Below are 26,567 nucleotides of genomic sequence, written 5' to 3'. Positions count from 1 at the left end.
AACTGTATTGTTTTATTTTGAAATCACAGGTAAACGGACACTTAAAATGTGGGTTTTATTGAAAATGTCTTTAAAATGAATGAATTGTTGTTTACAGGCTTGTTTTTGTACATAATTGCCTTCCAAGATGTAAGACCGTGGTTTTTCAAGGTCACACCGCTTGATTCTGTCTGCTAAAATACACAATGTCATATTGGCAACCACTCTCAAACTCCCGTCTCTGTCGGCAGGAGATGAGCGCCGCCGTCTTCACGTACTGCGGCCACTTCTTCCACGCCAACTGCCTCCGCAAGTGGCTCTACGTGCAGGAGACCTGCCCCATGTGCCACCAGACGGTCCGGCCCGCCTCGCAGGCCGACCTCGGCCCCGCGGACCCGGGTCCTCGGGAGGGGCAACCGGACGTGGACGACGACGGCGACGACGCTCCCGCCGAGGAGACAGGTAACATGGCGGTGAATGACTCCGGCGAGGAGACGGTCCGGGGTCCGTGTTTTAGCCCCAGTGGCGACTCGGGTTCAGGACCGTCGGCCCGGACGGAGGACTGCTCCCGGAGTTGCGGGGACCGTGGGGGAAAGGGCACGGAGACGTCGGCGGGGTGCTGTCAGTCCTCAGGAGACGCCAATCCTGATGACGGTCTCCATGGTGACCACCACCAGGCGTCCGTCCAATCATGTCCAAATGGCACAGAACTTTCGGGACACACCCGCACACATTCAGAACTGGACTCAGTGAAGCTCTGAGAGACAAAACCCCTCCACTTCCCACTCTTGGCACCTTTTTTTAACATTTTCCCATCAGTTTTGGCCATTTTGTCCACAGCATTTTCCTTTTGTGAAGCTAAGGCTTTGTTAGCAAAAACTGATTTACACAAAACCCTCTGAAGCAATTATTAGGGATGTCAAAAAAAAATTATTTTTTTTAAATATGTCCTATTCAGCCTTTTAGGAAAATCATATTTTGGATATAGAGGAGGGGTGTCAAACTCATTTTCATTGGAGGCTACGTCGCAGTAATGACTGCTTTCAAAGGGCCACTTTTTTAAAATGTTGGCCTTTTTGTCCACATACTTCAGCGTTTTCCTTTTGTGAATCTAAAAATGTTTTTGTTTATTTGTTTTTTTGCTACATTTACACAAAACCCTCTGTAGCAATTATTAGGGATGTTCCCAAAAATTATTTTCAAATGAACCGCGATTCTTAGTCGATTAAAATTTCTTTTTCAATATGTCCTATTCAGCCTTTTTGGAAAATCATATTTTGGATATAGAGGAGGGGTGTCAAACTCATTTTCATTGGGGGCCACGTCGCAATAATGGCTGCTTTTAAAGGGCCGCTTTTTTAACATGTTGGCCTTTTTGTCCACATTCTTTAGCGTTTTCCTTTTGTGAATCTAAAAATGTTTTTGTTTATTTGGTTTTTTTGCTACATTTACAGAAAACCCTCTGTAGCAATTATTAGGGATGTCCTCAAAAATTATTTTCAAATGAACCGCGATTCTTAGTCGATTAAAATTTCTTTTTTAATATGTCCTATTCAGCCTTTTTGGAAAATCATATTTTGGATATAGAGGAGGGGTGTCAAACTCATTTTCATTGGGGGCCACGTTGCAATAATGGCTGCTTTCAAAGGGCCGCTTTTTTAAAATGTTGGCCTTTTTGTCCACATTCTTTAGCGTTTTCCTTTTGTGAATCTAAAAATGTTTTTGTTTGGTTTTTTTTTTGCTACATTTACACAAAACCCTCTGTAGCAATTAATAGGGATGTCCCCAAAAATTATTTTCAAATGAACCGCGATTCTTAGTCGATTAAAATTTCTTTTTTAATATGTCCTATTCAGCCTTTTTGGAAAATCATATTTTGGATATAGAGGAGGGGTGTCAAACTCATTTTCATTGGGGGCCACATCGCAATAATGGCTGCTTTCAAAGGGCCGAATTTTTAACATGTTGGCCTTTTTGTCCACATTCTTTTGCGTTTTCCTTTTGTGAATCTAAAAATGTTTTTGTATGTTTGTTTTTTTTTGCAACATTTACACAAAACCCTCTGTAGCAATTAGGGATGTCCCCAAAAATTTATTTTCAAATGAACCGCGATTCTTAGTCAATTTAAATTTATTTTTTTAATACGTCCTATTCAGCCTTTTAGGAAAATCATATTTTGGATATAGAGGAGGGATGTCAAACTCATTTTCATTGGGGGCCACGTCGCCGTAATGGCTGCTTTCAAAAGGGCCGCTTTTTTAAAATGTTGGCCTTTTTGTCAACATACTTCAGCTTTTTCCTTGTGTGAATCAAAGGGGGTTTTTTTTCATTTTTTTTTTTGCTCATTAGCAAAAAACTGATTTACACAAAACCCACTGAAGCAATTATTAAGGATGTTAAAAAAATAGATTTTTAAATGAACTGCGATTTTTATTAAAACTTTTGTTGAATATGTCCTATTCCGCCTTTTAGGCATATCATATTTTTGGATATAGAGGAGGGGTGTCAAACTAATTTTCATTTGGGGGTCACGTTGCAATAATGGCTGCTTTCAAAGGGCCCATCCATCCATCCATTTTCTACCGCTTGTCCCTTTTGGAGTCGCGGGGGGGTCCCTGGAGCCTATATCTCAGCTGCATTCGGGCGGTAGGCGGCGTACACCCTGGACAAGTCGCCATCTCATCGCAGCTTTCATAGGGCCGCGTTTTTTTTTTGGGCCTTTTTCGTCCACATACTTCAATTTTTTCCTTTTGTGAATCTAAAGGTTTTTTTTGTTTGTTTGTGTTTTTGCTAGATTTACACAAAACCCTCTGTAGCAATTATTAGGGATGTCCTCAAAAATTATTTTCAAATGAACCGCGATTCTTAGTCGATTAAAATTTATTTTTTAATATGTCCTATTCAGCCAGTTAGGCAAATCATATTTTGGATATAGATGAGGGGTGTCAAACTCATTTTCATTGGGGGCCACGTCGCACTAATGGCTGCTTTCAAAGGGCCCCTTTTTTAAAATGTTGGCCTTTTTGTCCACATACATCAGTTTTTTTCCTTTTGTGAAACTAAGGTTTTTTGTTTTGTTTTTGCTAGTTATCAAAAAACTGATTTACTCAAAACCCTCTGAAGCAATTATTAAGCATGTAAAAAATAAGGATTTTCAAATGAACTGCGATTCTTAGTCGATTAAATTTTTTTTTTCAATATGTCCTATTCAGCTTTTAAGGCAAATCATATTTTGGATATAGAGGAGGGGTGTCAAACTCATTTTCATTGGGGTCCACTTCGCAGTAATGGCTGCTTTCAAAGGGCCCCTTTTTTAAAATGTTGGCCTTTTTGTCCACATACTTCAATTTTTTCCTTTTGTGAATATAAAGGTTGTTTTTGTTTGTTTGTTTTTTTGCTACATTTACTCAAAACCCTCTAAAGCAATTATTAGGGATGTCCCCAAAAATTTATTTTCAAATGAACCGCGATTCTTAGTTGATTAAAATTAATTTTTTAAATATGTCCTATTCAGCCTTTTAGGAAAATCATATTTTGGATATAGAGGAGGGGTGTCAAACTCATTTTCATTGGGGGCCACGTTGCAGTAATGGCTGCTTTCAAAGGGCCCCTTTTTTAAAATGTTGGCCTTTTTGTCCACATACTTCATCTTTTTCCTTGTGTGAATCAAAGGCGGTTTTTTCAATTTTTTTTTTTGCTCATTAGCAAAAAACTGATTTACACAAAACCCACTGAAGCAATTATTAAGGATGTTAAAAAAATAGATTTTTAAATTAACTGCGATTTTTATTAAAACTTTTGTTTAATATGTCCTATTCAGCCTTTTAGGCATATCATATTTTTGGATGTAGAGGAGGGGTGTCAGACTAATTTTCATTTGGGGTCACGTCGCAATAATAGCTGCTTTCAAAGGGCCCATCCATCCATCCATTTTCTACTGCTTGTCCCTTTTGGAGTCGCGGGGGGGTCGCTGGAGCCTATCTCAGCTGCATTCGGGCGGTAGGCGGGGTACACCCTGGACAAGTCGCCATCTCATCGCAGCTTTCATAGGGCCGCGGTTTTTTTTGGGGCCTTTTTCGTCCACATACATCAGTTTTTTTCCTTTTGTGAAACTAAGGTTTTTTGTTTTGTTTTTGCTAGTTATCAAAAAACTGATTTACACAAAACCCTCTAAAAGCAATTATTAAGCATGTAAAAAATAAGGATTTTCAAATGAACTGCGATTCTTAGTCGATTAAATTTTTTTTTCAATATGTCCCATTCAGCCTTTTAGGCAAATCATATTTTGGATATAGAGGAGGGGTGTCAAACTTATTTTCATTGGGGGCCACGTCGCAGTAATGGTTGCTTTCAAAGGGCCCCTTTTTAAAATGTTGGCCTTTTTGTCCACATACATCAGTTTTTTTCCTTTAGTAAAACTAAGGGTTTTTTTTGGTTTTTTGTTTTTGCTAGTTATCAAAAAACTGATTTACTCAAAACCCTCTAAAAGCAATTATTAAGTATGTAAAAAAAAAAAAAGATTTTCAAATGAACCGCGATTCTTAGTCGATTCAATTTTTTTTTCAATATGTCCTATTCAGCCTTTTAGGCAAATCATATTTTGGATATAGAGGAGGGGTGTCAAACTTATTTTCATTGGGGAGCACGTCGCAGTAATGGCTGCTTTCAAAGGGCCCCTTTTTTAATATGTTGGCCTTTTTGTCCACATACATCAGTTTTTTTCCTTTTGTGAAACTAAGGTTTTTTGTTTTGTTTTTGCTAGTTATCAAAAAACTGATTTACTCAAAACCCTCTGAAGCAATTATTAAGCATGTAAAAAATAAGGATTTTCAAATGAACTGCGATTCTTAGTCGATTAATTTTTTTTTTCAATATGTCCTATTCAGCCTTTAAGGCAAATCATATTTTGGATACAGAGGAGGGGTGTCAAACTCATTTTCAATGGCTGCTTTCAAAGGGCCCCTTTTTTAAAATGTTGGCCTTTTTGTCCACATACATCAGTTTTTTCATTTTGTGAAACTAAGGTTTGTTTTTTGTTTTTGCTAGATATCAAAAAACTGATTTACTCAAAACCCTCTAAAAGCAATTAAGTATGTTAAAAAAAAAAAGATTTTCAAATGAACCGCAATTCTTAGTAGATTAAAATTTTTTTTTCAATATGTCCTATTCAGCCTTTTAGGCAAATCATATTTTGGATATAGAGGAGGGGTGTCAAACTTATTTTCATTGGGGGCTGCATTAATGGCTGCTTTTAAAGGGCCGCTTTTTAAAAATTAATTTACATTATGCATGTGGGTAATAACCGGTGATTAATCAAAATGCGTTTTATGTTTTTTAATTATTTTTTTTATGTAAAACTTGCTTTAAAATCATGGATAAATGTGACGAGCAGATATTTACCTATTTGTTTTTATCTCACAAAAACAGTTTTTGCAATACAGTATAAAATAATATAATTGGCATGATCAGATAATATTAAAGTTTAAAATATGCATTTTTTTCTCCTGTCAAAATTGAATGAATAAATGCATTTAGTAAAAAAAAAAAGTTTTTTTTTTTTTAATTTAAGCCCATTTTTATCAGGCTTCAATAAAATAATGTGGCCTGGCAGAACTGGCCCCCGGGCCCCGAGTTTGACCCCTGTGATGTAGATCAGTGGTCCCAACCACCGGGCCGCAGATTTTTTTTTAATTATTTTTATTTTTTATTAAACCTCCCTTTTTCATGACCCCAAAAATAATAATAAAATAAATCCGAAGCAAGTAAATATCTAGTTGGTTGTAAAGGTGCGCAGACAGGAAGTTAGTTTCTTGCCACAGTTTCCGTCCAAGAAGCCTTATGGCTTTCTCTGTGGAACAGGAAGTTAGCTGCTTACCAACAAAATGAACTAACTAAGAAAAAAAAATGCTTTTATATATATTTTTTTTACTCGAGTCCTGTCCTATGAAATATTGTGTGCTCAACAAAAACAACACAAAGTCTCCCGATTTGATTATGAGCTTCCTTTTCATCCAATTCTTCATTTTTATCGTTGTTCGGGATGACTTTTTCGTCCACCACCCGAAATATCGTTTTTCAACATCTTTTTGACGAGGATGATGGGGGGGGAGAGAATATATCTGACTTTTTTTCAATCTGTGGACAAACATCGATGTGCTTGAGTTTTTTTGACAAAAAAAACATGTTCTGTTCCGGTGCAACCGACATAAATTCACTTTAAAAACTACAAACCCCATTTCAATATGAGTTGGGAAATTGCGTTTGATGTAAATATAAACAGAATACAATGATTTGCAAATCCTTTTCAACCCATATTCAGTTGAATATGCTACAAAGACAACATATTTGATGTTCAAACTCATAAATAATAATTAACTTAGAATTTCATGGCTGCAACACGTGCCAAAGTAGTTGGGAAAGGGCATGTTCACCACTGTGTTGCATCACCTTTTCTTTTAACAACACTCAATAAACGTTTGGGAACTGAGGAAAGTAATTGTTGAAGCTTTGAAAGTGGAATTCTTTCATGGGGCGGCATAGCGCGGTTGGTAGAGTGGCCGTGCCAGCAACTTGAGGGTTGCAGGTTCGATTCCCGCTCCCGCCATCCTAGTCACTACCCGTTGTGTCCTTGGGCAAGACACTTTACCCACCTGCTCCCAGTGCCACCCACACTGCTTTAAATGTAACTTAGATATTGGGTTTCACTATGTAAAGCGCTTTGAGTCACTAGAGAAAAGCGCTATATAAATATAATTCACTTCACTTTCCCATTCCTGTTTTATGTAGAGCTTCAGTCCTTCAACAGTCTCCGCTGTTGGATTTTACGCTTCACACATTTTCCATGGGAGACAGGTGTGGACTGCAGGCGGGCCAGGAAAGTACCCGCACTCTTTTTTTACGAAACCACGCTGTTGTAACACATGTTGAATGTGGCTTGGCATTGTCTTGCTGAAATAAGCAGGGGCGTCCATGAAAAAGACGGAAGCATATGTTGTTCCAAAACCTGAATGTACATTTCAGTATTAATGTTGCCTTCACAGATGTGTAAGTTACCCATGTCTTGGGCACTAATGCACCCCCATACCATCACACATGCTGGCTTTTACACTTTGCGTGGATAACAGTCTGGATGGTTCGCTTCCCCTTTGGTCCGGATGACACGATGTGGAATATTTCCAAAAACAATTTGAAATGTGGACTGGTCAGACCACAGAACACTTTTCCACTTTGCATCAGTCCATCTTAGATGATCTCGGGCCCAGAGATGCCAGCGGCGTTTCCGGGTGTTGTTGATAAATGGCTTTCGCTTTGCATAGTAGAGCTTTAACTTGCACTTACAGATGTAGCGACCAACTGTATTTAGTGACAGTGGTTTTCTGAAGTGTTCCTGAGCCCATGTGGTGATATCCTTTAGAGATTGATGTCGGTTTTTGATACAGGGATCGAAGGTCACGGTCATTCAATGCCGCTTACGTGGAGTGATTTCTCCAGATTCTCTGAACCTTTTGATGATATTATGGAGCGTAGATGTTGAAATCCCTAAATTTCTTGCAATTGCACTTTAAGAAACGTTGTTCTTAAACTGTTTGACTATTTGCTCACACAGTTGTGGACAAAGGGGTGTACCTCGCCCCATCCTTTCTTGTGAAAGACTGAGCATTTTTTGGGGAAACTGTTTTTATACCCAATCATGGCACCCACCTGTTCCCAATTAGCCTGCACACCTGTGGGATGTTCCCAATAAGTGTTTGATGAGCATTCGTCAACTTTTCCCAACTTTTTTGTCACGTGTTGCTGGCATCAAATTCTAAAGTTAATGATTATTTGCAACAACAGAAAATGTTTATGAGTTTGAACATCAAATATGTTGTCTTTGTAGCATATTCAACTGAATATGGCTTGAAAAGGATTTGCAAATCATTGTATTCTGTTTATATTTACATCGAACGCAATTTCCCAACTCATATGGAAACGGGGTTTGTAGATGTGGAACTGTAGTTTTTGGGGGGGGATTTCTATTATTCACAATCCTTATGTAAAACAAACATGTTAAAAACACTCTGACTAGTTAACTAGATGAAGGAATTGCGCATAAATGTTCCAATGCTGAAGTGGAACTGAAATGCTGACAGAATGTAGTGTGAATGTCATTGCTCTATTGTAAGCAAACTTTTATTTGCGAGTTAGAATGCATTTTTTTAAAAATACACACAATCAGGATCGGGAATTATAGGAAAAATTCAAATAAAAAAACTGCAGCGCTCTTAAGTTAATTCTAGCAGGTCTGACCTTGAGGAGCAAACTATTATTCTTTGAATAGATTCTGGTAGTTTTCTTTAATTTGTGGCATTTTTCAACAAGTGTGGCAACAAGTTGTATTGCCAACAGTGTTTGGAAACAGAACCGGTCTTGTTTTCACAATAATAAACACAAACAATTTTGAAGACAATTGGAGAATGTGAGTTATTCCTATTTTCCTCCATTTTTGTTCTACAATTTCATAAAATACAACTTTAATACCTTCCCAGTACAAACAAAAAGTGCCAAATAATACATCGCGGTGGTTTTCCCTTGAACGCGTGGATTGAAACTGAACGAAAACTGGTTCGACCACACAAAACGGAACACACAATTGGATGTTTAAGGCGTCGATAAGGTGTGTCTTGTCGTCCAAAAATGTATTTACGGCAAGACAGGAGCACGCCCGTGACGTCGTCGGGGGTGTGGTGACAACAACACCCGTCCACGTAAGACGAGTTTGGAGACTACGTGGACAACAGGAAGTTGCCTAAAAACGAAATTAAACAAAAAGAAATCAACAACACGCGTCCGCGGAAAGTGGCAGGTCCGGTCCGGCGAGGTTCAACCCCCGCCGTGACGCAGCGTTGGTAGCCTGGCTGGAGACATTGCATCCGGTGGGTCAAAAAAACTACAAAACACAGCATTATTTATACTATTCACATGTGAATAACATAAATACAGTCTATTATATAAGAGACTATAATACAGTCTATTATACAGCATTATTCACATGCGAATAATGCTGTATAATAGACTGTATTTATATTATTCACATGTGAATAATGCTGTATAATAGACTGTATTTATGTTATTCACATGTGAATAATGCTGTATAATAGACTATGTTATTCACATGTGAATAATGCTGTATAATAGACTGTATTCATGTTATTCACATGTGAATAATGCTGTATAATAGACTGTATACATGTATTCACATGTGAATAATCCTGTATAATAGACTATATTATTCATATGTGAATAATGCTGTGTAATAGACTGTTTTCTATTCACATGTGAATAATGCTGTATAATAGACTGTACCTATGTTATTCACATGCAAATAATGCTGTATAATAAACTGTATTTATGTTATTCACACGCAAATAATGCTGTATAATAAACTGTATTTATGTTATTCACATGCAAATAATGCTGCATGATACTGTTTGTTATCGACATATGAATAATGCTGTATAATAGACTGTATTTATATTATTCACATGTGAATAATGCTGTATAACAGAATGTATTTATGTTATTCACATGCAAATATTGCTGTATAATAGACTATATTATTCACATGTGAATAAATCTGTATAATAGATTATATTATCTATTATACAGCATTATTCACATGTGAATAATATAAATACGGTCTATTATACAGCATTATTCACATGTGAATAATGCTGTACAATGGACTGTAATAATAGACTATAATAGACTATAATACAGTCTATTATACAGCATTATTTTACATGTAAATAATGCTGTATAATAGACTGTATACATTTTATTCACATGTGAATAATGCTGTAAATTAAATATGTTCATATGTGAATAATGCTGTATAATAAACTGTATTTTATTCACATGTGAATAATGCTGTATAATAAACAGTATTTATGTTATTCACGTGTGAATAATGCTGTATAATGGACTGTATTTGTTATTCACATGTGAATAATGCTGTATAATAGACAGTATATACAGTGGGGCAAAAAAGTATTTAGTCAGCCACTGATTGTGCAAGTTCTCCCACTTAAAATGATGACAGAGGTCTGTAATTTTCATCATAGGTACACTTCAACTGTGAGAGACAAAATGTGGGAAAAAAAATCCAGGAATTCTCATGTGAATAATGCCGTATAATAGACTGTATTTATATTATTCACATGTGAATAATGCTGTATTATAGACAGTATTTATGTTATTCACATGTGAATAATGATGTATAATAGACTGTATTTATGTTATTCACATGTGAATAATGATGTATAATAGACTGTATTTATGTTATTCACATGTGAATAATGCTGTATAATAGACTGTATTTATATTATTCACATGTGAATAATGCTGTATAATAGACTGTATTTATGTTATTCACATGTGAATAATGCTGTATTATAGACAGTATTTATGTTATTCACATGTGAATAATGATGTATAATAGACTGTATTTATGTTATTCACATGTGAATAATGATGTATAATAGACTGTATTTATATTATTCACATGTGAATAATGCTGTATAATAGACTGTATTTATGTTATTCACATTTGGATTCCAGAAAACAGAGAGTGAGATGTTCTACCTCTTGTGCCAAACACAAATGCATAAAATGACTCGACACATCAAAATAACTAGTAAAACATTTAAAAACACAACAACCAACATCTAAAACATTAAAAATGACTCTAAAACCCACAAAATGACCCCTCAGAGATGCAAAGTGACATCCAAAACATAAATTAATCCTAAAACACGTAAAAACACTGAATAATGCTGTATAATAGACTATATTATTCACATGTGAATAATGCTGTATAAAAACTGTATTTGTTATTCACATGTGAATAATGCTGTATAATAAACAGTATTTATGTTACTCACATGAATAATGCTGTATAATAGACTGTTATTCACATGTGAATAATGCTGTATAATAGACTGTATTTATGTTATTCACATGTGAATAATGTTGTATAATAGGCTGTATTTATATTATTCACATGTGAATTATGCCGTATAATACTGTATGTTATTCACATGTGAATAATGCTGTATAAGAAGACTATTTATGTTATTCACACGTGATTAATGCTGTATGATAGACTATTTGTTATTTACATGTGAATAATGCTGTATAATAGACAGTTATGTTATTCTTTTGTGAATAATGCTGTACAATAGACTATGTTATTCACATGTGAATAATGCTGTATAATAGACTATTTTTGTTATTCACATGTGAATTATGCTGTATAATAGACTGTTATTCACACGTGATTAATGCTGTATAATAGACTATTTGTTATTTACATGTAAATAATGCTGTATAATAGACAGTTATGTTATTCATGTGTGAATAATGCTGTATAATAGACTGTATGTTATTCACATGTGAATAATGCTGTATAATAGACTGTATTTATGTTATTCACATGTGAATAATGTTGTATAATAGGCTGTATTTATTTTATTCACATGTGAATTATGCTGTAGGATACTGTATTTGTTATTCACATCTGAATAATGTTGTATAATAGACTGTATTTATATTATTCACATGTGAATTATGCTGTATAATACTGTATTTATGTTATTCACATGTGAATAATGCTGTATAATAGAGTATTTGTTATTCACATGTGAATAATGCTGTATAATAGACTGTATTTATGTTATTCACATGTGAATAATGTATAATAGGCTGTATTTATTTTATTCACATGTGAATTATGCTGTAGGATACTGTATTTGTTATTCACATGTGAATAATGTTGTATAATAGGCTGTATTTATATTATTCACATGTGAATTATGCTGTATAATACTGTATTTATGTTATTCACATGTGAATAATGCTGTATAATAGAGTATTTGTTATTTACATGTGAATAATGCTGTATAGTAGACAGTATTATGTTATTCATATGTGAATAATGCTGTATAATAGACTATATTATTCACGTGAATAATGCTGTATGATAAACAGTATTTGTTATTCACATGTGAATAATGCTGTATAATAGACTATATTTATACTAGTCACATTATCACATGTGAATAATGTTTCTTGTTATTATAGGAAAATACTTATTGTTGATATTGGAATTATTAAGGAGTCTTTATTATACTGTTGTCAAAATAAAGTTTTGGGAAAAAAAACAGAAAAAACAAAAGTTGACATCCGGGCGAGCAGCTGCACCTCCTCCGCGTCATAAAGCCTCGCTCGCACACGGACGCCCGCTACTCGGCTAACGACGTCGGCAGCAGCAGCAGCTTCGTGCTCCGGGCGACACATATCCGCCCCGAGGAAACCACAGTTAGGGGTTAGACTACTGAGACGACGCGCTGGTTTGTGGTACAACTAATAATAGTAATAATAACATTAATTTAAAAAAAACAGGGTTTGATAGGCGCATGCGTACTTACTTTAGCTCCTAGGCTAACCGCGCTAGCTCGAGGGAGAAAGGCCGCAGAGTTGACACTTACGTCAGTTAACCGACGAAGCATCCTGGCACCAGCACCGCCGGGACCCACGACGACAAGATAGGATGGCTTTGAAAAGGATTAACAAGGTAAGTTCGACACATTTGGCCGATATTTAGCGCCCGCTAGCTCGCTTCCTAGCCCGGGCTAACTAGCTCGCCGAGCTAGCCCGGCTAAGTCGCCCCTGGCAACCCGTACGTCGTAATACATGTTCGTATGTCGTAAAACACGTTAGTCGATGTTTAATTAAACAACACAAACAAAAAAAAAACGCCAGCAATGTTAGCTGAACGCGGCTAAAACTGTCATTTAACCGCGTCGTGGACGTCAAAAACTACAAATGTCGGCTGGCCGGCGTCGAACTCGCAGAAAGAGGCCCTAGGCGGCGCTTATATAAATACTGCGTACATTTCACAATTAACACACATATGTTCGGCAAGAGCTCGCCGCGCTCCACGCATGCGCGGTTCCCAGAAACCGTGAGTCATGTTTCAGCATGAGTGTGTATTTTTTTATTTTTTTTATTTGCACGTCAACGGTGAAACATCTCTCTGGAATGTTGTGAAGTGAATTAGATTTATATAGCGCTTTTCTCAAGTGACTCAAAGGGCTTTACATAACGAAACCCGATTTCCATCCATCCATTTTCTACCGCTTATTCCCTTTTTTTTAAATCCAAGTTACTATATTTCCTTGAATTGCCGCCAGGGCGCTAATTAATTTAAAACCTCTTCTCACTATTCCGCTTACCAAAGGCATGCGGTAAAAGTAAGCATGTGCTAATTATTTTAAAACCTCTTCTCACTCCGGCGCTTACCAAAGGCACGCGGTAAAAGTAAGCATGCGCCAATTATTTTAAAACCTCTTCTCACTCCGGCACTTACCAAAGGTATGCAGTAAAAATTTGAGTGTGATGTAAGCTTGGACCTTAAAGTAGCTCTTAAACTTCTTTCCTTTATGCGATTTCAAATTTTTGAAATCAGCCTCCATTTTGAAAACGATGACAGGGGAAGTGTCACTCGTGAGGTCACGAGTTTGACCAGCCGGTAATACTAAGCACACGCTAATTATTTTGCAAAGTGAGGCAGTAATTCAAGGCAGGCGCATACTATATGGAAATACAGTATAAGTGGTCTGTTGAATTGCATAATTCCACAGTATTTGTTCAATAATGGAGACGTCAAAGAAGAAAGCTGTAGGTAGGACGTGGTATATTGCGGCCGTCTTTAGCAACACAAACACAGCCGGTGTTTCCAAGTTTAAAATTCCCGAAGGTAACGGTGGAGCTTTACTATGGAACAGAGGGGTCCAGCGAACATGGTTCCCGACCACATGTCAACCGGCAGGTTTCGGGGGGAAAAATGTGGTAATAAGTCGGCTCTTACCTTAGACATGAGCGGAGCTTGCGTCCTCATGCAGGTGCGTGGCTTCCCTCAGAGACACTGGCGGTCACCAAAACCGTGGCCACGCCCCTCCGACTTTCAGGTACCATATAATCTCACTAAAAAAGCTAGTAAAAAATTTGTGGTAATAAGTCGGCTCTTACCTTAGACATGAGCGGAGCTTGCGTCCTCGTGCAGCTGCGTGGCTTCCCTCAGAGACACTGGTGGTCACCACAACCGTGACCACACCCCTCCGACTTTCAGGTACCATATAATCTCACTAAAAAGCTAGTAACACAGTAAGCAGATAAGGGATTTTCCAGAATTATCCTAGTAAATGTGTCTAATAACATCTGAATCGCTCCCACTGCACTCGTCTTTTTTTTTCGTTCTTCTAGTCCAGGGGTCGGGAACCTTTTTGACCGAGAGAGCCATACAAGCCAAATATTTTAAAAAGTATTTCCATGAGAGCCGTATAATATTTTTTTTTAAGACTGAATACAACTAATTGCGTGCATTTTTAAGTAAGACCAACATTTATAATAAGTCTCTTATTCATTTTAATAACATGGTTAATCTGAAGCTAGAAACTGGATGGATGGATTAAAATGCATGAGAATGTTTTATATTTTGAACGTTATTTTTGACACTTTGATTGCCAGCGGAATTATTCATTATTTACTGTTATTTGTTTATTATTAATTGTTTAGCAATATCAGCTATGATTTATCTGAGAGCCAGATGTAGTCATCAAAAGAGCCACATCTGGCTCTAGAGCCATAGGTTCCCTACCCCTGTTCTAGTCCTTCACTCTAACTTTCCTCATCCACAAATCTTTCATAATCTTCGCTCAAATTAATGGGGAATTTGTTGCTTTCTCGGTCCGAATCGCTCTCGCTGCTGGTGGCCATGATTGTAAACAATGTGAGGAGCTCCACAACCCGTGGCGTCACACTCACATTGTCTGCTACTTCCGGTACATGCAAGGCTTTTTTATTAGCGACCAAAAGTTGCAAAATTTATCGTCGATGTTCTCTACTAAATCCTTTCAGCAAAAATATGGCGAAATGATCAAGTATGACAGCTGCTATCCCCGTTTAAATAAGAACATCTCATTTCAGTAGGCCTTTAAAAGTCGTTCTTACACGTAGAAAATGTGTTGACCAAAAAGCCGGGTGGGGTCAGCGGCCCCCAGCCGACTTTAAAATAGCAGACGGGGCCTAAAAATAAATGGCGTGTGTGTTTATGTCTCAGCTTTCTTCAACACAGACGTGTCAGTGGTTTCCACTGAGGCCATTTTAGTAGGAAAATATATATATTTTTTAAACTAAAATGTCAAAGAAATAAGGTAGGTTGAAATAATTTCACCTCAAAATTGAGTGTTAATGTTACTGCTGTTTTTATGGTATTAAAAAAGGCAGCTCAGGTGCCAGAATTTTACTGTAAAATTTTCATTAGTTTTTTTTATTATAATTAAAATAAAAAAAGCAATTTTACTGTAACATTTGGCACTTGAGCTGCCAGGTTTTTTTTTGGGTTTTTTTGCCGCAAATCAACTATACATTTTTCAGTGTGTTACTGTAAATGCCAAAATGACACCACCATATTTTTACTGTTAAAACATAATAATAATTTGGAGTAAAATACTGTAAAAACTGTAGTAAATGTCACAATTTTCCCATGAAATCTATTGCAACTTTCAAAGTGCTGTTGTAGATTTTTCGGCGAATTACTACTATAAATGGCGCGACTGTTTAGTACAGTAAAATAGGTTTTTATGGTTAAAAAAAGGCAGCTCAGAATTTTAACTGTAAAATTTTCATTGGTTTTGTTTTTTTACTGTAAAAAAAAATGCTATTTTACAGTAACATTTTGGCACTTAAGCTGCCAGGTTTTATTTATTTTTATTTTTTTTTGCCGCAAATAAACTATATATTTTTCAGTGTGTTACTGTAAATGCCAAAATGACACCACCATATTTTTACTGTTAAAAAATAATAATAATTTGGAGTAAAATACTGTAAAAACTGTAGTAAATGTCACAATTTTCCCATGAAATCTATTGCAACTTTCAAAGTGCTGCTGTAGATTTTTCGGTGCATTACTACTATAAATGGCGCGACTGTTTAGTACAGTAAAATAGGTTTTTATGGTTAAAAAAAGGCAGCTCAGAATTTTACTGTAACATTTTCATTTTTTTTTTTACTGTAAAAAAAAAAATGCAATTTTACCGTAACATTTTGGCACTTGAGCTGCCAGGTTTTATTTCCACTTCTTTTTTTTAATCGCAAATCAACAGTAGATTTTTCAGTATATTACTGTAAATGCCAAAACACCACCATATTTTACAGTAAAAAAAAATAAAAATATGTTAATATATTTGTCAAAACAATATGGTAGGTTGAAATAATTTCACCTCAAAATTGAGTGTTAATGTTACTGCTTTTTTTTGGTATTAAAAAATGCAGCTCAGGTGCCAGAATTTTACTGTAAAATTTTCATTAGTTTTTTTTTTAATTGTAATTAAAATTAAAAAAGCAATTTTACTGTAAATTTTGGCACTTTTTTTTGGCATATATTTTTATTTTTTGCCGCAAATCAACTAATAGATTTTTCAGTGTGTTACTGTAAATGCCAAAATGACACCACCATATTTTTACTGTTAAAAAAATAATAATAATTTGGAGTAAAATACTGTAAAAACTAGTAAATTTCACAATTTTCCCATGAAATCTATTGCAACTTTCAAAGTGCTGCTGTAGCTTTTTCGGTGTATTACTACTATAAATGCCAAAATGGTGCGACTGTTTAGTACAGTAAAATAAGTTTTTATGGTTAAAGGCAGCTCAGAATTTTACTGTAAAATTTTCATTGGTTTTGTTTTTTTACTGTAAAAAAAAATGCAATTTTACTGTAACATTTTGGCACTTGAGCTGCCAGGTTTTATTTATTTTTTTTTTTTTTTGCCGCAAATCAACTATAGATTTTTCAGTTTGTTACTGTAAATGCCAAAATGACACCACCATATTTTTACTGTTAAAAAAATAATAATAATTTGGAGTAAAATACTGTAAAAACTGTAGTAAATTTCACAATTTTCCCATGAAATCTATTGCAACTTTCAAAGTGCTGTTGTAGATTTTTCGGCGAATTACTGCTATAAATGCCAAAATGGCGCGACTGTTTAGTACAGTAAAATAGGGTTTAATGGTTAAAAAAAGGCATCTCAGAATTTTACTGTAAAATTTTCATTGGTTTTGTTTTTTTACTGTAAAAAAAATGCAATTTTACAGTAACATTTTGGCACTTGAGCTGCCAGGTTTTATTTATTTTTATTTTTTTTGCCGCAAATCAACTATAGATTTTTCAGTGTGTTACTGTAAATGCCAAAATGACACCACCATATTTTTACTGTTAAAAAATAATAATAATTTGGAGTAAAATACTGTAAAAACTGTAGTAAATGTCACAATTTTCCCATGAAATCTATTGCAACTTTCAAAGTGCTGCTGTAGATTTTCCGGTGTATTACTACTATAAATGGCGCGACTGTTTAGTACAGTAAAATAGGTTTTTATGGTTAAAAAAAGGCAGCTCAGAATTTTACTGTAAAATTTTCATTTTTTTTTTTACTGTAAAAAAAAATGCAATTTTACCGTAACATTTTGGCACTTGAGCTGTCAGGTTTTATTTCCACTTCTTTTTTTTTAATCGCAAATCAACAGTAGATTTTCAGTATATTACTGTAAATGCCAAAACACCACCATATTTTACAGTAAAAAAAAATAAAAAAATGTTAATATATTTGTCAAAACAATATGGTAGGTTGAGACAATTTCACCTCAAAATTGAGTGTTAATGTTACTGCTTTTTTATGGTATTAAAAAAGGCAGCTCAGGTGCCAGAATTTTACTGTAAAATTTTCATTAGTTTTTTTTTTAATTGTAATTAAAATTAAAAAAGCAATTTTACTGTAAATTTTGGCACTTTTTTTGGCATATATTTTTATTTTTTGCCGCAAATCAACTATACATTTTTCAGTGTGTTACTGTAAATGCCAAAATGACACCACCATATTTTTAGTGTTAAAAAAAATATAATATATATTTTTTAAATTTGGAGTAAAATACTGTAAAAACCGTAGTAAATTTCACAATTTTCCCATGAAATCTATTGCAACTTTCAAAGTGCTGCTGTAGATTTTTCGGTGTATTACTACTATAAATGCCAAAATGGCGCGACTGTTTAGTACAGTAAAATAGGTTTTTATGGTTAAAAAAAGGCAGCTCAGAATTTTACTGTAAAATTTTCATTGGTTTTGTTTTTTACTGTAAAAAAAAATGCAATTTTACAGTAACATTTTGGCACTTGAGCTGCCAGGTTTTATTTATTTTTATTTTTTTTGCCGCAAATCAACTATAGATTTTTCAGTGTGTTACTGTAAATGCCAAAATGACACCACCATATTTTTACTGTTTAAAAATAATAATAATTTGGAGTAAAATACTGTAAAAACTTGTAAATTTCACAATTTTCTCATGAAATATATTGCAACTTTCAAAGTGCTGTTGTAGATTTTTCGGTGCATTACTACTATAAATGCCAAAATGGCGCGACTGTTTAGTACAGTAAAATACGTTTTTATGGTTAAAGGCAGCTCAGAATTTTACTGTAAAATTTTCATTGGTTTTGTTTTTTTACTGTAAAAAAAAATGCAATTTTACAGTAACATTTTGGCACTTAAGCTGCCAGGTTTTATTTATTTTTATTTTTTGGGGCGCAAATCAACTATAGATTTTTCAGTGTGTTACTGTAAATGCCAAAATGACACCACCATATTTTTACTGTTTAAAAAAAAATAATAATTTGGAGTAAAATACTGTAAAAACTCTAGTAAATTTCACAATTTTCTCATGAAATATATTGCAACTTTCAAAGTGCTGCTGTAGATTTTTCGGTGCATTACTACTATAAATGCCAAAATGGCGCGACTGTTTAGTACAGTAAAATTCGTTTTTATGGTTAAAGGCAGCTCAGAATTTTACTGTAAAATTTTCCTTTTTTTTTTACTGTAAAAAAAATGCAATTTTACAGTAACATTTTGGCACTTGAGCTGCCAGGTTTTATTTCCTCTTCTTTTTTTTTTTACCGCAAATCAAGAGTAGATTTTTCAGTGTATTGCTGTAAATGCCAAAACACCACAATATTTTACAGTAAAAAAAAAAGTAGGGTTTTTAGATAATTTAGAGTAAAATGCTGTAAAAAACATGGTAAATTTCACAATTTTCCCATGAAATCTACTTTTAAATTGAGCAATTTGTTGGATAACTTGCTTTGACAGCTGTCAGTCATTTTCACTGAGGGCCACGTCAGTTATGTTTGGCCCCAGAGGGCCGCTTCTTACAGTGGATACTATTATCAAAATGTAGTGTATATTACTGTAAATAAAAAAACGGTACTGCTGTCAAAAAAAAATGTTTTACTGTACATAAATAAATTGCAATTTTACAGTAAAATGTTGCCACCTGAGCCAGTTTTTGTTTTTTTTACTGAAAATCAGCAAGTGTAGATTTTTCGGTGTATTACTGTAAATGCCAATAAATAGAAAAACAGTACTGTTGTTTTTATGATTATAAAAGGCCGCTCAGTTGCCATAATTTTACTGTAAAATGTCCCCCAAATTTTTTTTACTGTAAATAGACTGCAATTTTACAGTAAAATGTTGCCACCTGAGCCATTTTGTTTGTTTTTGTTTATTTTTACTGAAAATCAGCAAGTGTAGATTTTTGGGCGTATTACTGTAAATGCCAATAAATAGAAAAAAACAGTACTGCTGTTTTTATGATTATAAAAGGCCGCTCAGTTGCCATAATTTTACTGTAAAATGTCAAAAATAAATGTTTTACTGTAAATAAATAAACTGCAATTTTACAGTAAAATGTTGCCACCTGAGCCAGTTTTCGTTTTTTTTGCTGAAAATCAGTACCTGTAGATTTTTCGGAGTATTACTGTAAATGCCAATAAATAGAAAAAAACAGTACTGCTGTTTTTGTGATTATAAAAGGCCGCTCAGTTGCCATAATTTTACTGTAAAATGTCAAAAATAAATGTTTTACTGTAAATAAATAAACTGCAATTTTACAGTAAAATGTTGCCACCTGAGCCATTTTGTTTGTTTTTGTTTATTTTTACTGAAAATCAGCAAGTGTAGATTTTTCGGCGTATTACTGTAAATGCCAATAAATAGGAAAAAAAAGTACTGCTGTTTTTATGATTATAAAAGGCCGCTCAGTTACCATAATTTTACTGTAAAATGTCAAAAATAAATGTTTTACTGTAAATAAATAAACTGCAATTTTACAGTAAAATGTTGCCACCTGAGCCAGTTTTCGTTTTTTTTGCTGAAAATCAGTACCTGTAGATTTTTCGGAGTATTACTGTAAATGCCAATAAATAGGAAAAAAAAGTACTGCTGTTTTTATGATTATAAAAGGCCGCTCAGTTACCATAATTTTACTGTAAAATGTCAAAAATAAATGTTTTACTGTAAATAAATAAACTGCAATTCTACAGTAAAATGTTGCCAACTGAGCCATTTTGTTTGTTTTTGTTTATTTTTACTGAAAATCAGCAAGTGTAGATTTTTGGGCGTATTACTGTAAATGCCAATATTTAGAAAAACAGTACTGCTGTTTTAATGATTATAAAAGGCCGCTCAGTTGCCATAATTTTACTGTAAAATGTCAAAAATAAATGTTTTACTGTAAATAAATAAACTACAATTTTACAGTAAAATGTTGCCACCTGAGCCAGTTTTGGTTTTTCTGCTGAAAATCAGCAACTGTAGATTTTTCGGAGTATTACTGTAAATGCCAATAAATAGAAAAACAGTACTGCTGTTTTTATGATTATAAAAGGCCGCTCAGTTGCCATAATTTTACTGTAAAATGTCAAAAATAAATGTTTTACTGTAAATAAATAAACTGCAATTCTACAGTAAAATGTTGCCACCTGAGCCGTTTTGTTTGTTTTTGTTTATTTTTACTGAAAATCAGCAAGTGTAGATTTTTTGTCGTATTACTGTAAATGCCAATAAATAGGAAAAAAAAGTACTGCTGTTTTTATGATTATAAAAGGCCGCTCAGTTGCCATAATTTTACTGTAAAATGTCAAAAATAAATGTTTTACTGTAAATAAATAAACTGCAATTCTACAGTAAAATGTTGCCACCTGAGCCGTTTTGTTTGTTTTTGTTTATTTTTACTGAAAATCAGCAAGTGTAGATTTTTTGTCGTATTACTGTAAATGCCAATAAATAGGAAAAAAAAGTACTGCTGTTTTTATGATTATAAAAGGCCGCTCAGTTGCCATAATTTTACTGTAAAATGTCAAAAATAAATGTTTTACTGTAAATAAATAAACTGCAATTTCACAGTAAAATGTTGCCACCTGAGCCAGTTTTGGTTTTTCTGCTGAAAATCAGCAAGTGTAGATTTTTCGGCGTATTACTGTAAATGCCAATAAATAGAAAAACAGTACTGCTGTTTTTATGATTATAAAAGGCCGCTCAGTTGCCATAATTTTACTGTAAAATGTCAAAAATAAATGTTTTACTGTAAATAAACTGCAATTTTACAGTAAAATGTTGCCAACTGAGCCATTTTGTTTGTTTTTGTTTATTTTTACTGAAAATCAGCAAGTGTAGATTTTTCGGCGTATTACTGTAAATGCCAATAAATAGAAAAACAGTACTGCTGTTTTTATGATTATGAAAGGCTGCTCAGTTGCCATAATTTTACTGTAAAATGTCCCCCAATTTTTTTTTACTGTAAATAAACTTCAATTTTACAGTAAAATGTTGCCCCCTGAGCCGGTTTGTTTTGTTTTTTTACTGAAAATCAGCAACTGTAGATTTTTCGGTGTATTACTGTAAATACCAAAACGGCACCACAGTATTTAAAAGTAAGAAGAAAAAAAAAAGTACTGTGTGTGTTTTGTTTTTGTTTTTTTTATTATTTAGGGGAAAAAATGCTGTAAAAACCACAGTAAATGTCACAATTTCCCCATGAAATCTGTTGCAACTTTTACATTGCACAATTTGTTGGATAACTTGCTTGGAAAGGTGTCAAAGTGGTTTTCACTGAGGGCCACGTCACAGTTATGTTTGGCCCCGGAGGGCTGCTTCTAACAGTGAATACTATTACACAATTATTGTATGCATCTTATTAGTAGCGTTTTTGAAAACTAAAATGTAAAAAAAAATAACCTCAAACCTCAAAATGTAATGTGAATTAATTTAAATGGAAAAACATTACTGCTTTTTTTTATGGTTTAAAGAAGGCAGCTTGTTTGCCAGAATTTTATTGTGAAATTTACATTAGTAGTTTTTACCGTAAATAAAAAACTGCAATTTTACAGTAACATTTAGGTATCTAAGCTTCCTTGTGTTTTTTTTTTTTTTTTTTTAACACAAATCAACAACTAGATTTTTGGGTGTATTACTGTAAATGCCAAAATGACGTCACAGTTTATTACAGTAAAAGTAGTGTTATTCATTTAGAGAAAAATGCTGTAAAAATCACAGTAAGTTTCACAATTTTCCCATGAAATCTATTGCTACTTCCACATTGCACCATTTGATGGATAACTTGCTTTGAAATCATTATTATTAGAATATATTTCTATTTAAAAATGGTTTATAAATCGCTCCGGCCGAAAATACATAATAAAGAAGGAAAAAAACATGTATAAGTCGCATTTTTGGGGGAAATTTATTTGATAAAATCCAACACAATAGACATTTGAAAGGCAATTTAAAATAAATAAAGAATAGTGAACAACAGGCTGAATAAGTGTAGGTTATATGAGGCATAAATAACCAACTGCTATGCTAACCTAACATATTATGGTAAGAGTCATTCTAATAACTATAACATAGAGAACATGCTATACCTTTACCAAACAATCTGTCACTCCTAATCCATAAATCCTATGAAATCTTATACGTCTAGTCTATTACGTGAATTAGCTAAATAATATTATTTGATATTTTACGGTAAGGGAATAAGCGGTAGAAAATGGATGGATGGATGGATGTGTTAATAATTTCACACATAAGTCGCTCCCGAGTATAAGTCGCACCCCTGGCCAAACTATGAAAAAAAACTGCGAATTATAGTCCGAACAATATGGTACTTTGTTTTAGCAATCAAGAATATTTCCGTTGTTTTTGTCCTTCTTTGTGGGGACGTTGTTGAATGTCATGTCATGTTCGGGTGTACATTGTAGCCAGTTCAGCTTTATTTTCGTTCTACATGTACCATCCCTAAGCTTCAATGCCTTTTCTTAGGGGCACTCACCTTTTGTTTATTTTTGGTTTAAGCGTTTAGACATTATTTTACCTGCACCCTGCCTCCCACTGTTTCCGACATCTACAAAGCATTTAGCTACGGTTGCGTTTGGACCAGATGTCCCTCCCAGGGAATTTAAGTTGCTGATCAATCCCAATTTCTTTTGATGACACATAAGCTGATTTTAGAAAATAACCCAGAAACAGGGTAGGTATTTTTGCTATTTATTCCAAAGCTTTGGGAGACCAACCCATGTAACAACACATTCAATTCGCATCGCCGAAGTTGATCTGAAAACATTACGGAAACGCTGTCTTCTTCAATATCTCCCCCGCTCCCACCTAGCGGAGCAAATACACTTATCTGTTGTTCTGCTTAGCCACTAGCGGACAACCAAAAAGAGACCAAATATGACTCTGGAGAAAAGAAATAACTCTTGAATATGGATATACGATAGATATCTATCTCAGACACTACCGACTGCCACCTACTGATATGGAAGAGTATTACACGGTTACTCTGCCGAGCTCTAGACAGCACCGACACTCAACAACAACACATCATTTAGACTATGGCAAATACCAGCCTCCTCTCCAAAGTATTTTTTTTTACTCGCCACGTTCCCAAGATCTCTAGTTTGGTTAAGAACACAACTTCCGGTCGTGGATGCCAGTTTTGCTGACCCTAGTAAATGTATTCTTTCAACAAACTTCCTGAGATCTGTTTTTTTGAGTCTTGTAAAAAAACCACACTGATAGTCCATAAAGCCATAACACAGAAAGACATTGTGACTGTCAAATGAAAAACAATATCAATGTTTAATAATAATTTATTGCTTTTTAGGAGCTTCATGACCTGGCTCGTGACCCCCCAGCACAGTGCTCCGCTGGCCCAGTGGGTGATGACAGTAAGTCGGTCTTTTAATTCATAAACCAGTCGAACATTTCATAGAAGGAATGTTTTAAAACAATATTGGTTTAAGGCAACAATAGATTACTTTACACCAGGGGTCACCAACGTGGTGCCCGCGGGCACCAGGTCGCCCGTAAGGACCAGATGAGTCGCCCGCTGGCCTGTTCTAAAAATAGCTCAAATAGCAGCACTTACCAGTGAGCTGCTTCTATTTTTTAAATTGTATTTATTTACTAGCAAGCTGGTCTCGCTTTGCTCGACGTTTTTGATTCTAAGAGAGACAAAACTCAAATAGAATTTGAAAATCCAAGAAAATATTTTAAAGACTTGGTCTTCACTTGTTTAAATAAATTCATTTATTTGCTTTGCTTCTTAGAACTTTCAGAAAGACAATTTTAGAGAAAAAATACAACCTTTAAAAATGATTTTAGGATTTTTAAACACATATAACTTTTTTACCTTTTAAATTCCTTCCTCTTCTTTCCTGACAATTTAAATCAATGTTCAAGTATTTTTTTTATTTTTTTATTGTAAAGAATAATAAATGCATTTTAATTCTTCATTTTAGTTTTTGTTTTTTCGACAAAGAATATTTGTGAAATATTTCTTCAAACTTATAATTAAAATTCCCCAAAAATATTCTGGCAAATCTAGAAAATCTTTAGAATAAAATTTAAATCTTATTTCAAAGTCTTTTGAATTTCTTTAAAAAAAAATTTGTTCTGGAAAATCTAGAAGAAATAATGATTTGTCTTTGTTAGAAATATAGCTTGGTCCAATTTGTTATATATTCTAACAAAGTGCACATTGGATTTCAACCTATTTAAAACATGTCATCAAAACTCTAAAATTAATCTTAATCAGGAAAAATGACTAATGATGTTCCATAAAATTATTTTTTTTATTTTTTCAAAAAGATTCAAATTTGCTAGTTTTTCTCTTCTTTTTTTCGGTTGAATTTTAAAGTGAAGTGAAGTGAATTATATTTATATAGCGCTTTTCTCTAGTGACTCAAAGCGCTTTACATAGTGAAACCCAATATCTAAGTTGCATTTAAACCAGTGTGGGTGGCACTGAGAGCACGTGGGTAAAGTGTCTTGCCCAAGGACACAACGGCAGTGACTAGGATGGCGGAAGCGGGAATCGAACCTGCAACCCTCAAGTTGCTGGCACGGCTGCTCTACCAACCGAGCTATACCGCCCCACAAGAAGAGTCGAAATTAAAGATAAACTATGTTTCAAAATAAAATTTTAATTTTTTTCTTATTTTCTCTTCTTTTAAACCGTTCAATTAAGTGTTTTTTTTCATCATTTATTCTCTACAAAAAACCTTCCGTAAAAGGAAAGAAAATGTACAACGGAATGACAGACCAAAATACCTATTTTTTTATATATAGGTAGGTGTGGGAAAAATAACAAGACTCCTTCATCTTTACAGAACTGTTTCATGAGGGGTTCCCTCAATCATCAGGAGATTTTAATGGAAGCATTCACATACAATGGTTTATATAGGGCACAGAGTGGGTGGGTACAGGCAGGCGTAGGGGCGTGGTGATTGGTTCATGTGTTACCTAGGAGGTGTTTCCGTCTGTGGCGGCATGTTGAAATGATTTCACTGCGCTTGTTGAGGGATGACAGGTCTGGATGATATATAATAAACAGTTTCTCTTTCAAGCATAGGTTGCATCTTTTATTGCCACTGTTGTAAGGTGTGCTGGATGCAAGAATTTGCCATGTTATTGGGGTTAGTGCGTCTGCCTCAAAATACGAAGGTCCCGCAGTCCTGGGTTCAAATCCAGGCTCGGGATCTTTCTGTGTGGAGTTTGCATGTCCTCCCCGTGAATGCGTGGGTTCCCTCCGGGTACTCCGGCTTCCTCCCACTTCCAAAGACATGCACCTGGGGATAGGTTGATTGGGAACACTAAATTGGCCCTAGCGTGTAAATGTGAGTGTGAATGTTGTCTGTCTATCTGTGTTGGCCCTGCGATGAAGTGAAGTGAAGTGATTTATATTTATATAGCGCTTTTTCTCAAGTGACTCAAAGCGCTTTACATAGTGAAACCCAATATCTAATTTTTACATTTAAACCAGTGTGGTTGGCACTGGAAGCAGGTGGGTAAAGTGTCTTGCCCAAGGACACAGCGGCAGTGACTAGGTTGGCAGAAGCGGGAATCGAACCTGCAACCCTCAAGTTGCTGGCACGGCCACTCTACCAACCGAGCTAAACTGATGAGGTGGCGACTTGTCCAGGGTGTACCCCGCCTTCCGCCCGATTGTAGCTGAGATAGACGCCAGCGCCCCCCGCAACCCCAAAAGGGAATAAGCGGTAGAAAATGGATGGATTGAATATTCAACATTATTGTCTTTGAGGTTCCAAATGTGTTTGCTGAGTTCTGTAGTATTCCGCATAGTCTGGTTTC

General features: G+C 34.8%; 2 protein-coding genes across 6 annotated transcripts in view; both read left to right on the top strand.

The window, feature by feature from the left end:
* zmp:0000000662 (RING finger protein 145) overlaps nt 1-8,428 on the top strand; it is a 45,462-nt gene extending 37,034 nt beyond the window's left edge. For both annotated transcript variants that reach the window (XM_061886528.1, XM_061886527.1), the window contains exon 11: nt 231-8,428. In XM_061886528.1, coding sequence (XP_061742512.1) covers nt 231-740 — 510 coding nt within the window. In that variant the 3' untranslated portion in view covers nt 741-8,428. The remainder of the gene's footprint in view (nt 1-230) is intronic.
* Nucleotides 8,429-8,869: 441 nt separating this feature from the next.
* Nucleotides 8,870-26,567, top strand: part of LOC133542429 (ubiquitin-conjugating enzyme E2 D3-like) — a 44,900-nt gene continuing 27,202 nt past the window's right edge. The window contains exons 1-3 of one of the 4 annotated variants that reach the window (XM_061886531.1): nt 12,223-12,375; nt 12,452-12,592; nt 24,079-24,142. In XM_061886531.1, the coding sequence (XP_061742515.1) occupies nt 12,569-12,592; nt 24,079-24,142 (88 nt within the window). In that variant the 5' untranslated portion in view covers nt 12,223-12,375; nt 12,452-12,568. Of the gene's footprint in view, nt 8,895-12,222; nt 12,593-24,078; nt 24,143-26,567 lie in introns of those variants that run through there. The other 3 variants (XM_061886533.1, XM_061886530.1, XM_061886532.1) reach the window with 3 other exon arrangements.

This window comes from Nerophis ophidion, linkage group LG24 (genome assembly GCF_033978795.1).
Source record: "Nerophis ophidion isolate RoL-2023_Sa linkage group LG24, RoL_Noph_v1.0, whole genome shotgun sequence".
NCBI classification, from domain to species: Eukaryota; Metazoa; Chordata; class Actinopteri; order Syngnathiformes; family Syngnathidae; genus Nerophis; species Nerophis ophidion.
Note: the sequence above shows the minus strand (reverse complement) of the source record. Positions and strands in the feature narration are given on the sequence as shown.